The sequence below is a fragment of the Balearica regulorum genome, chromosome Z, assembly GCF_011004875.1.
Source record: "Balearica regulorum gibbericeps isolate bBalReg1 chromosome Z, bBalReg1.pri, whole genome shotgun sequence".
Lineage (NCBI taxonomy): Eukaryota > Metazoa > Chordata > Aves > Gruiformes > Gruidae > Balearica > Balearica regulorum.
Window position 1 is genome coordinate 51146230 of NC_046220.1, and position 15869 is coordinate 51162098.

Genomic DNA, 15869 nt, shown 5'->3' on the forward strand with positions numbered 1-15869 from the left:
ACAGAGACAGTACAGAGGAGTATCTTGCAAGGCTTTCAAACTGTTTAACGCATGAGGAAGCATTGGAATAATTCTGGTTTGATGGCCTGCAACAGTGCTTGTTGGTTATAGTTACTGTGCTGATGTTATGTCCAGCATTTGCCCAAAAGGAAAGATGCCAATAAAATGATGTATTCATTATATAAGTATTTTAATATGTTTTTATCAATACATGCTGGAATGGATTGCCTGACATTACATTGCAGAATTTTTAAGTCCTACCTTCAGGCAAATCTCATGCTTACTAGCAAAAATGAAAGTGTGAAATGCTTTTTAATGTATATTTAACAACAGATAGTCTAGTGATTACTGATGTGTATTCTCTCTGGATTTTTCCCTTGCTATCAGAAGGCAATGTTAAGAGACAACATTTTTACACATTTATGCTATCTACATCCATCAGATGCTTACTTTTTACATATTTTTAACTGTCATTTATAACAAGGCTGCAAAAAGTAATCTCTTAAGTCTAAACCATACCAAGATTGCAAGTTTACAATCAATTGCCAGTAATAATCCAGTTATGCTTAAAAACAGTGTTCCAATTTCTACCTTTTGATGCAAGTTTATAATGAATGTGTTTTTCAGTATTGCTGTTGGGGGGGCGGGGGGAGGGAAAGGGGAGAAAAAAATAAGGAGTAAGGTACAAGTGTTATGTGCTGGTTTTAAGATTTTTTGCCTTGCATCAAAATTTCTTGTGAGATGGCCAATGAGTGACTTAAGTCTTATATCTGCTTATATTTAAGAAGCAAATCAATCAAATGCATTTATTTAGCTCCTTATTATAGTGTCACCATTTAATAGTGATTAAGGTACAATTTTCTATATTTTACAATGGAGTGTACAGCAACAGCGTGTGTTTTACGCTAAGGTATGCTAAACAGTAGCATTGTACGTGGATCACTGTTGTTAAAATAAAAGTATTGAAATAATTTTAGATCACAGAGCCCTATGGTCTACATTTTGTTTGCTCCGACATTATTAAACAAAATCTATTTTTCGACTGTGACTCTAATTACTACATTTGCATGGCTGGAAAGTTTGCATTTTTTGGTCGAGTTCTATTAACGCTGTTTCCATGTTAGTTTTTGAACTTAGTGTTTCATGCTCAGGCAGCAGAGCACCTTCTATTGAATTCAATAATTATGCAGAATCAATAAGTTTTTTCTTTGTGTTTGTCTTTGTTGTTTCTTTGATATGGCCTCTAGGATGCTGCAGGCAAGGTGCTGGACCGCTGGGCCATCATGTCCAGGGAAGAAGAGATCATTACCCTTCAGCAGTTCCTGAGATTTGGAGAAACCAAATCCATCGTGGAGCTGATGGCAATTCAAGAAAAAGAAGGGCAGGCTGTGGCTGTGCCATCTTCAAAGACAGATTCAGACATAAGGACTTTTATTGAAAGCAATAATCGCACCAGGAGCCCAAGTCTCCTTGCTCACCTGGAGAATAGCAACCCTTCCAGCATTCATCATTTTGAAAACATACCCAATAGCCTCGCATTCCTGCTTCCATTCCAGTACATAAATCCAGTCTCTGCTCCACTGCTGGGGCTGCCTCCAAACGGCCTCCTGCTGGAACAGCCGGCAATGAGACTCCGTGAACCAAGCCTTACGACCCAAAATGAATATAACGAAAGCAGTGAATCTGAAGTTTCCCCTACGCCTTTCAAGAATGAGCAGACATCCAGCAGGAATGCTTTGACCAGCATTACAAATGTTGAGCCCAAAACTGAGCCAGCCTGTGTCTCTCCTGTTCAGACGCCTACGCCTGTCAATGATTTATCAAAACCAGAACACACTAAAAGCTCATTCCGCATTCACAGAATGAGGAGAATGGGGTCGGCCTCCAGGAAAGGAAGAGTGTTTTGCAATGCATGTGGCAAAACTTTCTATGACAAAGGTACTCTCAAAATCCACTACAATGCCGTTCACCTAAAAATCAAGCACCGGTGCACTATTGAGGGCTGCAACATGGTCTTCAGCTCTCTCAGAAGCCGCAATCGCCACAGTGCTAATCCCAATCCCCGACTCCACATGCCTATGCTAAGGAATAACCGTGACAAAGATCTAATTCGTGCTACATCAGGTGCCGCCACTCCGGTCATCGCAAGTACAAAATCCAACCTAACTTTAACAAGCCCTGGGCGTCCACCAATGGGGTTCACCACGCCCCCTCTAGATCCTGTACTACAGAACCCTCTTCCCAGTCAATTGGTGTTCCCAGCTTTAAAGACTGTCCAACCTGTTCCTCCTTTTTACAGAAATTTACTTACTCCCGGAGAGATGGTGAGCCCTCCAACCTCACTCCCTACCAGTCCAATAATACCAGCAGTGAGTGGCATTGAGCAGCATCCCCCTCCTCCTTCAGAGTCATCAGTACCTTCAGTGCTGATGCCCACCCCAGAGCCTAATGCTGACCTTGCCCCCAAGAAGAAGCCAAGGAAGTCGAGCATGCCAGTTAAAATTGAAAAGGAAGTTATTGATACTGCCGATGAGTTTGATGATGAAGATGAAGAAGTGAATGACAGCAGCACAATGGTGAATGACATTGGTCATGACAATCACTGCCATTCTCAGGAGGAAATGAGCCCAGGCCTGTCTGTGAAAGACTTTTCCAAAAGTGACAGAAGCAGATGCATTTCCAGACCAGACATAAGAAGGGCAGACAGCATGACATCAGAAGACCAGGAGCACGAGAGAGACTATGAAAATGAGTCGGAGTCGTCAGAGCCCAAATTGTGTGAGGAATCCATGGAAGGCGATGATCGCCTCCATGAACCTGGTGAAAAATCCATGATGCACAGTGACAGACCAGAAGAAAACCACAATGACTCTTCCAACCAGGATGTCATAAAGGTGAAGGAAGAGTATACAGACCCTACATATGATATGTTCTACATGAGCCAATATGGACTGTACAATGGAGGCAGTGCCAGCATGGCTGCCCTTCATGAAAGTTTCGCTACTACATTCAACTACAGCAGCCCTCAGAAGTTCTCCCCAGAAGGGGAAATGTGCTCCAGCCCAGACCCCAAGATCTGCTACGTGTGCAAGAAAAGTTTCAAGAGTTCCTACAGTGTGAAGCTTCACTACAGAAATGTTCATTTAAAAGAGATGCATGTCTGCACAGTGGCTGGCTGTAACGCTGCGTTCCCATCACGGAGAAGCAGAGACAGGTCAGTAAATATTAATTGATTTTCTACATTATTAAATGTGTTGAATTATGTAAGAATAGGCAGTTTAGGATATATGAAGAAATAGAGAGATGCACAGTAATGACAAGTGACAATTGTGTTCCCATGACATTGAGAGAGTTTTATCACTTTAAGATTTTCATTGTTGCTTGGCATTCAGAATAGTACATATTGTGCCATCCTCTTAAGTGACTGGCTAGATGATAAATGTCGTTATTCTTTCTGTGTGCCTGTGAACGTGTGTATTGTACTTCTATTTATGAGCTGCACCTTTTATTACATTTATTTTCTTCTCCCTGCAGCTTTTAAAACAAGAAAAGCTTCTGTTAAATATATAGTAAATTATATACAATACAAATATCTTCATGCATGCATATCAAACCATAGAACTAGGAAGGAGGGGAAGGGGTGGATGGACAGTTGAATGAATGGATGGAGAGAGAGAACAGAAGGACTGGAATAAAAGAATGATTTCCATCCCCACAGGGTCATGTAAAAGCAAACAGGAAGCATTAGAAGGCTATTCTTTCTTCTCTTCAATTTTTAAAACTAGCTGCTATGTTGTAGCAAGAACAAGTAAATATTAAGAAAATAGTTGACTCTTCCTTTACTGGAACTTACACACCTCTCTATCCACTACGGTCATTTAGTCTACTTTATCTGCTTTTCTGCATGTGAGCAACTCCCTTCCCCACTGATGGGAATTATGCACACTCAGAGAGGAGAGGCTAGACCCCTACATATTTTTAAGATCAACCAGGGTATATTCTGCTGGTCCTTAACATGACATCATGTCCTAGCTATGCTGCATCAATACTGAAATAGTTGGGCTTAAACAGAAGCAGCTGGTCCTTAAACTCTTAGGTGGTTTGTTGGGGTTTTTTTCATACACTATTCTTTTTGATTCCTGAGGAAAATGTAATATAAATGGAATTTGTCAAGGTGGTAGGATAACACAGTTATTTCATACTTGTGGATAAAAGCTCTCGCATGTGATGACGATCACATTGTCACATAACTAAATCTTTCTGGTTCATGGGGTGATGGTAAGATTGGGTCATCTCTTTTCCTTTACTTGTGTTTCATATTTTTTCATTAAGTTGTAAAAATTCTGCAGACAGAAGAAGGAAATTAAACCTAGCTAAACATTTCACACACAGCTCCTTTTTTTTTTTTTTTTTTTTTTTTCCATTGAAATTGATGTGGTTTGAGAGTGAATATATCATGTCATATAAAATGAAAGCAGGTTAGTGTTGAGGATACTGAGGAGCCAAAATTCACTATTTAAATTGAGAGTCCCGTCCTCAAATATCTTCTGTTACTGTTTATGAAATCCATTAAACGGAAAAATAGGAACATACATACATAAGGGTACAAGTTCAAAACACCTAAGAAGGACAATTTAGAAAGTTTGCATTTCAGTAGGATGAAACCACTGGACATGAAGCAAATAAAACTAAATTAAGACTCCCTTCCTGGGGTATCCTGATAACTTCTATGAGACTTGAGTTTGCCAAGTTTTGACTTGAGTTTTTTGTGAGTCAGTGGCATAATCTATGCTGAGTTTAGATATGTGCAACCCCTTTCAGATCCTGAAATTGCACGGGTTTTGTTAGTCAAGAATTTGGTATGGTTAATCTGTTTCCTGAAGTGAATTATGAAAAGTCAGTCATATACTAAGCAAAACAGCTTTGCATTCAGCATGTGAAGGTAGAAGTGGCTAGATTTAAGATTTGGAACTTTATGCAATGTATTAAATTTCAGCAGAAATCCACTGATAGATCATGCAAATAATAAAGTTAGCACAGTAAAGATTTACGTGTTCTAAGAAAGAGATTACTGTGATGACATACATAAAATATTTCTGAGACAAGAATATTAAAAAAGGGCACATTTTGAAAATATTTTGTGAACTATGTAGGATACTCCTATTAAGCTTATTGAAAGCAAGCCATAAAATAAAAATCTGATTCAAGAAGTTGAAATGCAGGCTGCATATTTAAAGATGAAATTCTTATTTACATATCATTTTGAATTGTGTAAGGCACAAGACCATCTTTTTATATCATTCCACTGGTAAAATTCAGAATATGTTTCAGTTATGTGTTGCACTTGGGACAAAAGACATTCATAGGCATATTACATCCTTTAAATGCAAAGGGTGAAGAGTGGTGATACACTTCAAAAAATTTAAATGTATGGCACAGTTTGTTCACCCATTCAGTCTTAATGTTTTTGCAAGTTCATTATCACTCCTGGTTTGCGACAGTTACCTGGAAATGCTTAGAAAGAACCAAGTTATATTCTCAGGGTTCTTGATAACTCTTTCAGATACCTGAGTGAGAAAAATCTTTAAACTTCTCTGGCCCTATCCATTCTTATCCAGAAGTGCAATGTCTAGGAATGTGCAGAAATGGAAGCATATGTACAGCATAGAAAACAAAGTGGATGAAAGATTTAAGTAAACATTTTAAACATTATTTTCTAATACTTCCTCAAAAAGAAGGGGTTTTTTTAAAAAAAAGTTAAGAAGTAAAAATTAAATTAATATATTCTTTTTTTTGTTTGTTTTGCAAACTGTTTAATTGCTCTAAAGATTTTTTTTAATTTTTTTTTTCTGATACTCCTTTTGAATATGTACACACTCTGAGAGAAAGTCATTACTTTTCTAGCTCTTCAGATTATGGAGAGCACCTCAAAAATAACTGGATGACTAAATTAATAGCATTACAAAGTAAAAACTTTTTCCAGCCATTTAAATGAATTTCACTTAAAAGCTCCAAAACATTTTGCAATTAATTGCTGTAGAAGAAAGAAGAAATAGATACCTAAAGCACACAATAATAATTCCTGGAAAATATTTGTCAGGTATTGGTGTTCCATTTTGGACACATTATAAAATGTCTCTCTGATTTGCTTGTGTTGTGAGTCACTAGCTAGAGAAGCTTAGAATTTCTTTGCTTAGAAAATTAAAATTAAAAAAGTTTTTCACTACTATCTTCTTAATGAAATCAGAGTGCTAGCTATCCCATAGCTTATAGAGTCTTGTGAAGTTATTATATTTCATTTTAGTCATTTTATTAATCATATTACTAGTATTGCATTAATATTATTATTCCTGTTATAACTAGTTAGAGGTCTAACACTCATAACTTCAGTTATGTTCTAAAAAAAAATACAGGCTTACGTGGAGATAAATAACATTGGCTGATCCTCTTTGTTTCCTTTAGAGCCATCTGATAGTCTTAAGACTTTTTTTCAATGCAATGCTAGTTAATCAAAGCTTTGACTACATTCCCCATGTCTTGTACATACACAAAACTCCAATTTGTTGACAGCGGGTGTAGCTGTTGTAAAATGGGCTTTGGAAGGGCGCGGTTGTGGTACAAACTGCTGGTTACCAGAGGTAGCAGATTGTGGTAGGAGCAGAGTCACTGCTGCTTTGGCTGAAGAAAGGGGTTTGATGCATGTCACAGCTGGAGCCCTCCACTGTGGAATGCATCCTGTGGCAATTCGTGTTAAGCATTGACTAAATCCAGCTTCACCATTCCTACACCATTTGTGCCAAGGTCAACTCCTTTATAAATATGCTTCTGCCAGAAAGGTTGGAATATCTTCTGAGATCTTTGACTAAACACTGCTATCCTTGTAAATTAGGCTCAAGATAACTGGAAGATTCAGAAATCCCACTTTGTGTTTTTTCAACCCGGGGAAGTGGAAGGCAGAGCAAAGTGCCGGCACTTACTGTCAATGACCCACTAATTCTGTTTTCCCTTCTAAAAATTCAACAGTATTACTTTTGAAAAGTCAAGCTTCACTGAGCCTAGATTTTTTTTTTTTTAAAGGACCTTTTTTCATCACCTTCTGAGCTACAAGTAACATCTCTCATCAAGTCAACCTTATACTTACCTATATCTTTGATCATTTCCCCACACAGAGAATTCTGTCTGTCTTTTGCTGGAAGCTCTAGACTTGTGAAAACCACTTTTTCTTCCATTCTTCACCTGACACTCCCCAAATTAGCTGTTCATCCACTTCTGTTTCTGTATTTACTACAAATGTCCTTTCTTCTAAAAGCAAGATGTTCAGGCTATATCTTGTTGCAAGAAGGCAATGGAGAGTAAATAGGAGAAGAGACTGTATTAAAATTATGTCAGTGGTCAGAAGCAATGTCATAAGCCTCCTTTTGAACAGAAAGACATCTTTTTCAAATAATTTTTTAGATGGAAAAGAGAGAGAGGGCAAGAAGATAAGTTCCTGTGATAACAGTGCACTTGAATGGAAAGAATTGTCCTTGTAAAACAAATTCTGTCTGGACTCAGAGGAGGACTGTCCTGTGAGTAAGGACAAAAGGGTCTGTGGCCGCAGTGGTTAGATTCCCCTGGGATCTGCTTCCCAGCCTCATCTGTGAGTTCTGCCCCAGCAGATACTGACTTTGCCTTACAAAGAGATAGCTGTGGTTGGTCCTTGAAGGCAGCATTGAGGTGCAGCTGCTCAGGGAATGATCCTGAGCCATCGATGAGATATGCAGATGGGAGGAGGGACTAGTTACTTCCTGTCCAAAGGACAGCAATGCCAAAGGTTCGTCTGAGTCTGTGTTGGAGAGCACATGCAGAGGTGAAGGTTTGGAAGGTGAAGCTTAGAGCCGCTGGCTTCATTTCTGGCTCTCACCTTTAAGAGCCAAGAAGTTTGTGGTCAAAACCACTGATGAAACAGGAGACATGTGGACTTTCTGCCTTCAGTAAGTCTTGTTGAGAAGTTACTGTCAGATCTTAAGGAGAAATACAGCCATCTTCTTGGTCAGCCTGAGGTGAAATCTCTTTCACCTCAGTACTGGCACTATTAAAATACGTGTGTCTTAAGGTAGGACGCAGAATTAGTAACAATATGTTACATCATTTTTCTTTCTCTCAATGTATGCAAAATAAATTAATCCTCAGTGTACCCATTCAGAGGAACAAAGCAAGAACTTTTCACTTTGTCTTTCTGCTACTAAAGTAGGACTATTAATTGCTCAGGTTTGTCTTGTGTTTTCACACAAAGTGAGCATATCTGTGTGTGTGTGTGCGCGCATGTGCGTGTGTGTGCTTGACAAGATGGGAAAGGTGATTGAGCTCTGTGAATTAACTTAAAAACAAAATAATATCTGCTTAGGGTGACTTATAAATAAATATGAGGCAACTATTGGTGCCAAGTGTGATCATGCCACTTGATTGCTAGTTAAATCAGTCCAGATTTAAACATGTAAACTCCTTGATTTGTATGGAGCAAGACATCTGTAGGTGCTTTATTAAAACCTGCTGATGTCTCCAGAACTAAATTTGTGCAGATATAGGCCTCTGGGTAGCTGTACTGAAAAAGCAGAGACACACTTTTTGTCTGGTTACCTGACTTCCAGCCCTGTACAGGTGTGCTTGAATAAATTAACATCAGTTACCTACGATGAGCCACTGCATACATTATCAAGGGAGGTGAAGATGTGAGAAAGCTGCTACCTGCCTCCTGTTATCACCTCCTTGACATAACAGCACCCATTTTTTTCATCATCTTCCTATGCTTGGAGTCTTCTGCTGAAAAATTATTAGAGAATTATTTTCTATAAATGCACACAATTCTAGGAACAGATATCTCCAAGAAATAAGGTATTTCACACCAGCCCATGAGAACTTTTACTGTATTTCCTTGAATGTCCTCCAATAAGAACAAGAAAATCAGGTTTTAAGACGTTATGTGTGTGATGAACTGTTTGTCAAGAGACAAAAGGGCTATTTTATACTTTTTTAAAAATATAAACATATTTACACCTATGCTACTGCTTCTGGACATGATGCAGTTCATGAAGAGACTAGCTGCATATCCAATACAATTGTATGAACCATTAAGTTTCCTCTTGCAGAGACACTAAGATGTGTGTCATTGCTAATGTTCACATAACTCTTCCTTACCCAAGAGAACCTGGATCATAAAGAAACATTTTGTGCCACCCTAACACAGCACTAACCTCTTCCATGAGTAGTCATGTTGAACACAGACTGCCTGTTACATTGCATACTCACCAATGTGAACAAGAGAAGCAGAATTAAAACTAGAATGCATAGAACTAATTTCTTCACAAGATTTTTATTCTTATTTAAAAGAAAAGAAATAAATTAAAACAAGCCCTAAAGAGGCTACTTATGTGAGTAAAGATTGCCAGATCAGCTCCAGCATGGAGGAAGGTCTTTTCCAACTACACATGTCCATTTGTTTTGGGTTTGAGTTGGAGGTGGTGGTTGATTTTTTAAAATTATCTGCTTCCTTCATTATCTTGTTCTCTTTTGGTACACAAAATGGTATCACTCTGAGAGTGAGAGTACAGTTTCTTGTGCAGTGCAAGAACTCTCATTTTTGTGTGAATTTGGAAAAAAAGTCAAGGACGTTTCAGTGACCTGAAAATATTTAAATAAACAGCTACACCAGGATTAAGATAGCTGGTAAGCATAAGTAAAGCATTGAAAATACTAGCCAAAAGCAAAACATGCATTGAGCAATATTTATCTCTGGTATAACAAATAGTGTAAATGTTTAATTTGTTTTGTCCAAGTTTCCTGTGCAGGTTTTGTGTGTTTTATGTTCGGTGAAAGAGATTATTTGGTAAGATAGGACCAGGAGCGTGAATGCTTATTCCTAATATCCTGCTTGCCCCTAGGGTCCTAGAAAATAACTGGAAGAACCAAAACTCTTCTCCGGACAGTGGAAGAAAATTGAGTATTTTCCACTTATCTGAGTAAATGTAAAGCTGCTCTTCATATACAGAGATGTCCCATCTTCCCTAGAGTCTTTTGGAAGTGGAGTAAACAAAACATCAACCTACATTAGTTCCCACAGAGACAGGCTCGAGCTGTTCTTTCAAACTTAACAGGAGAAGACTGTAAGATTTCTGCTACAGTGGGGGAAGCTCTGCTTTACAGATAGAAGGTAGCACCAGGGCACTACTCCCAAAAGCCTGGATGGCTGAAAGTGGAAGAAGACACGGCAACTTGAGAGATGTGGTACTCTCAGGTGGAGGAGTCTGGCGAGAGATAATGAAAGGGGGAGGGAGACACCTCTGCAGCAGGAATAGCTGTGTGTTTACTGCCCTTTGGAATTACAGCTCTCGGTGAAGGAGAGGGACACTAAGTAGGCAGGTAAATGCTGCCATATATGCATACATGATGCATTCATTTGTCTGCTGTGCTTGTCTGTCTGAAAAGAGAAACTGTCACCTGAAGAAGCAAATTGTAGATCAGATCTTATGGCCTAACCAAAGATTACTTGTAGATGAGGCCATTTTCTTCTCCACTTAATGGTGATGATGCTCCTCCCCCTAGATTCAAAGCAAAGCAAGGAATTTACTCACCACTTCCCATTGGCAGGCAGGTGTTCAGCCATCTCCAGGAAAGCTAGGGCTCTCTCACATGCATCAGTTACTTTGGAAGACAAACGCCATTACTCCGAACGCCGCTGCCCTCCTGTCCTTTCTCTTTCCCAAGCCCCATATAAGCTGAGCATGACGTCATATGGTATGGAATTTCCCTTTGATCAGTTTGGGTCACCTGTCCTGTCTGTGTCCCCTCCCAACTCCTTGTGCAGCCCCAGCCGTCCCGCTGGCAGGGCAGTGTCAGAAGCAGGAAAGGCCTTGGCTCTGGGTAAGCACTGCTCAACAAGAACAACAACATCTCTATATAACAAAAACATCTCTATGTTATCAACACTGCTTCCAGCACAAATCCAAAACACAGCCCCACTAGCTGCTATGAAGAAAATTAACTCTATCTCAGCTGAAATCAGGACAGGAGGACAGTGTGCCAGTCTTGTCTGTATGTCTAGACAGAGGTAGACGTTGTCCACAATTGGCCTCATCCTAAAGATACAGTCATTCCTAGGGTTTGTGTGGTCATGGGGTAATTTTTGAAGTTAGAATTATGTAGCAGGCAATTAGTATAGTAATACAAAGCTCTTTGGTGTTCCTGTTCCATTGGGTTTTGACAAGATAGGTCTTGGCTAGTGGACCCAGATAGACTGTTTAAGAATCACAGGGAGCCTTTGGTTGTATCCACCGGTGTCTGAGGCAGTGGCCTGAAGGCAGGTTTGCAACAAACAAGTGAGATGATATGTCTTAATAAAAAGATGTTACTCAAAAATATTTTGCAATTTATGGCCCCTGGGGAAAGAAAACCCAAACCCCAACCTCTCTAAATCTGGGATGTCTTTTCATGGTTATACAAGTTGCTAGAGGTTAGCAAATATGACAGGGAGTAATAGCAAATTCATAAAGTAGAGCATATAATTACAGGAGTATATTGTGCAGTTAGAAACAGTTAAGGGGAAAGATAATCAGACTGCTACTTATCTAAAGGCAGTCGTGAAGGAAGAGAGGTAGAATTATCAATGAGAGTTAAATACTCGACAGTGTCAAGGAGAGACTATGTACTGTGTAAGCACTGCAAGTGCACTGCAAGGCACTGTGCATAGCTTTTCACTGCCCCTTAATCCTGACCTGCAGTACTCAGTCTTCTGTCCTTTGCCTCTCTTCAGAAAAGATGGCCAGCTGTGCCACACATAATGTACCAGGATTCGTGATATTATGCTGTAGGTACTATAGAGGAAACCACTCATTCATGTCCAGCAGGTACACATAAAACGCCCCCAATGGCACTAGAGATACCTCAGATGGTCTGTTGGGACCTGAGGTAACGCAGGAACATCTCAGGTGTGATACCACTTATGGCTCTTTACGTGTTGATCTTTTAATGGCAAACACTGGATATTTCCTGACAGAATTTTTGAGCCCACCACTTCTAAAGAAAATCTAAAGCTTTTAGTAGTGCTTCCTACTTCCCAGCAACATCTTTTAAATGAGCATTTTGCCTTGTGCTAAGCAAGATTTTCTTTTTTTTTTCTTTTCTTTAATTAAGAGCTTATTTCACATTTAAGCTTGCCCTAAAAAAGCATTACTTAAAAAAGATCTGTCTAAGAAATAATTTAACATTTTTGCCATAAGGCACCTGCAAGCTTCATATAAATGGACCTGGAAGAGAAATGAAAGAGTTTTAGATTTGCCAAAAAGGTACACTGTCATTAAAAAGAAAGGATTGCCGGACTTTGCTGGCATTGTGTATAAATGTAAAGTGGTTCATTTTGTATGGGGACCAGCAGGCAGAAAGAAAAGAGAAAGAAAGGATGGGATTGTAATAAGATATTTTTTGCTGTCACTTTTGTTTTTTGCTTTTTTTTTTTTGAAGAGAAAGGGAAAAAAAAACCCTAAACTGTGTGTCTGTGTCAAACTATATGAGTCTGAAACATAAGCTGTAAATTATAAGTTTTATAAGTTGTTATTTCCAATGTTACTGATTTTGATTCTAGTGCTTTACAAACTTTATTGCTTATTTTATTAACTAGGGAAAAGTGCTGCCCGCTTCCAGTTCAATACATTTTTTTCCTTTCTCCCCATCTACCTCCTTCTCTCTCCCTCTCTCCTTTTCTTTGTTATGCCAAAATAAAAAAGCAATTACACTTCAACCACTTAGAACTGAAATTACAAATGGGACATAGTTAATTTTTCTGCCCGTAAATCTTACATTGTACTTTTGTGTTTAATGCATGAAATGCGGAAATAAAAATAGCCCAAACATGTATGTATGTGTGTTTGTCTGTGGATGCATGTAGTAAAAGAAAGACCTATATATACCTGTGTTGGTAGATAAAGATCTAAAAATGCAACGTATAGAAAGATAACTTGGATTCCCACTCAGAAAAGGTAAATCAGCCCTTTTTTCAAGAAGAAGATGCACGCAGATGATATATTATGCAAGACTGAGAATCAAGATTTCATGAGGGGAGGAGGCAGGCCCTGGCAGGAAGGATAACAGATCCTGCGCTGGACATCTCTCAGGTCTGATAGCCAGATAGGGGAGCAGCACTAATTCTGCAGCCTTTTTAGTCTCTTCTGTCACAGAAGGGGCACTGCTGGGTCAGTCAGCTCACTAGTAATTGTGTTTTACAGACTTCTAAAGCAATTGGCTCAGTCAGTCCCAATTCAATAAAAGTGGAGAGCGAGAGTGAGAGCACTTTTGTTCTATTTTTTACTTGAAATTATTTCATTCAGCAGTCTGTCTTTTTTATTACCAGTATTTGACATTAGCACTCCAAGCTATATTAGCATCCATTTCAGCAGTTCAGTAATGGTATTAAAAAAACACTTAACTTCAACGGTGAATGGTTGTATGACAGTACCATAAAAATCCACATTAAAAAAAAACCTTATGTATTTGTCCCTGCAAATTATTTTTCACTTGTTTAACCACTTCAAAACTACACTCTCTTGACTGGTGTTTGCAAGAGCTCTAGCAGCAGGGAAGGCTTGTAAAGGAGCTGAAAAGCAACTGCAGCAACAATGGCATAAAGGGAAAAATGAAGACATTTAAAGAAGAAGAAAAATGTAATAGGAACACGCAAGCACACATACATGAACAGGAAAGACCTCTCATTTTGGGTGGGTGCCTGTCATTCATCAACTGAAGTAAGATTTTAAACTCAAATCACTCAATGTAAAATCTTTGGCATCTTCCACATTTCTGGGATTTAATTTTGAACCCAGCACTCTCCAAGCTTGGGACGGCAGCCTAACTATCTTGGCACTGCAGCACACTCATAAATGACTGCATTAGGTTCTAAATTTTGATTAAACATTCTGTAATTAATCAATGGTAGACATGAAGCAGTTGGCAAGGTCCAGAGCTGCAAAATGTTTAAGACATAAAACATTACAAAGTAATTAGAATGTGCTCCTTCAAGAGAAGGATTGCCTTCAATAAAGAGGTAAATGATAGCATCATGTTTATTGTGGACGTAGGCAGCCAGTGCAATATGATAAACTGCAGGAGATACACATATCAGTAATCATCCACATTATTAGTGTCATTAATCATAATTCTAAAAATATGACAGCAGCAGCCAACTTTTTGACCAATTTTGCCTCTGCCTGTTGGCCGTTATAACTTCACTAATAGACTGCAGAGCTCCTGTGCGTGGCAGTTTGCATTGAGAATGGAAGGTTAATTATATTTGAGCTGCTGATTCCTTCTCTCCTCGGAAAAGACTGAGCACTTTGACAATCCCAGGAGCTCACTGCTGTTAAACCAGTAAAAGTACTTTATTGAAATTTTCTTTGTTGGTCAGGAATGAGTAGATGTTTCAAATGAGATATAAGCGCCAGGCTGGGACGGCTGCTAATGTTTCTTCCAAAATAATCCTTGGACAGCAAGCTGAACTCATACTTCCCTTAGATATCTTTGCACAGTCTCTTGTGGATGGGTAAAAAGTTGAGAATTTAATAACCACTGACAATAGTATGTATGGAACAATCTCGGAGGATTGAAATTACTGAGGAGTTGGGGCGTCAGTGAAGGGAGGTTATAGGATAATCAGCTATCAGTTGACCTGAAAGGGGTACTTATTTAGTAATGTAAAATTACTAATGGAGGAACCCTGTTGAAATGCCACATTGTATTTGGTTTTATGGTTCCTCTGGTATTATATAAATAAACCAAACATTTTTAGGCAAACAAAGCAGTGGGAATGAGAATTACAATTGCATTGTGACCAAAAAAAAAATGTTTTACGTATTTGCTATGGAACCTGAAATTGTACAAGACTATCCCTGGATCTGAGGTTTTATTATTAATTTGAACTTATAAGGCCATCAGCAAAGAGTCTATGAACCTTCTAAGCAAATCATGAGATAATGTATTGCTGTGCATCAATATCTGGGAGAAAAGAATTGGTTTCAAAGCAGAATTGGGGGAAGCTAGCTGTTCTGACTGTGTTTTATCTTTTTTGCATTTACCAAAACTTGAAACTCAGTAAAATTCCTGAGTGGGATGCTGAACTCAAGAGGCTGTTTGCATAAAATCTTGCAAAATTATCATATTTTACATGGCTGTTGTAACAGTAAGATAAAACAAAGGATGAAAACTTCTGATTACAAAACTTGGATCATGTAATATTTACATGATTTAGGTTTGAAAAGAAATGTTCATTCATGCAGTTTGGCAACAGATTCTACCTGGATGTTGCCTCAGTGCTTCTTAAGGGGAAATACACCTTGTGTGAGGGACCAACAAAATACTTCAGCACACAGAAGATGAGGACCTAATGCATGACTGCTGTGCAGGACCTTGGGTGAATCGCCTGCACAGGCATAAAGTTTTCCACAGAGCATATGTAGATTGTAGAAACAGTTTATGGCAGTTGGACTGATTGTCAATGGTGCTAAGCACCTGCAATTTCCATCAAAGCACTTTGTCATACATATGATGACCTTCTCATGCATGTAACATTGCTATACTGAGTTAGTTCACTTACTACACTGAGTTAGTTCACTTAGGAAATATTCTGTCAGATAAATCTTTTTATTCTAAACTTTCTCAACCAGTCCGGATATTAGACAAGAGTGCTGGCTATTTTGTAATGAGTCTGTTTTGCTTCCAGGCAGCTAGTAAAGTGAGAGGTTGACGTGTTGCAACACAATTTTGATAGTTTCTGAGTAACTTTGGCAAGTACGCTAGTGGTTGTGCTTTTTGTTTGTAATATATTTTGATCTTTAATGGACAACAAT

At 38.7% G+C, this 15869-nt stretch overlaps 1 protein-coding gene across 19 annotated transcripts in view; it reads left to right on the plus strand.

The window, feature by feature from the left end:
- Positions 1–15869, plus strand: part of BNC2 (basonuclin zinc finger protein 2) — a 341926-nt gene that overhangs the window by 312229 nt on the left and 13828 nt on the right. For all 19 annotated transcript variants that reach the window (XR_012833169.1, XM_075741074.1, XM_075741075.1 and 16 more), the window contains one exon: positions 1248–3214. Coding sequence is in view for 18 of the 19 variants with exons in the window: in XM_075741074.1 (XP_075597189.1) it covers positions 1248–3214 (1967 nt within the window). In the remaining variant the exon portion in view is untranslated. The remainder of the gene's footprint in view (positions 1–1247; positions 3215–15869) is intronic.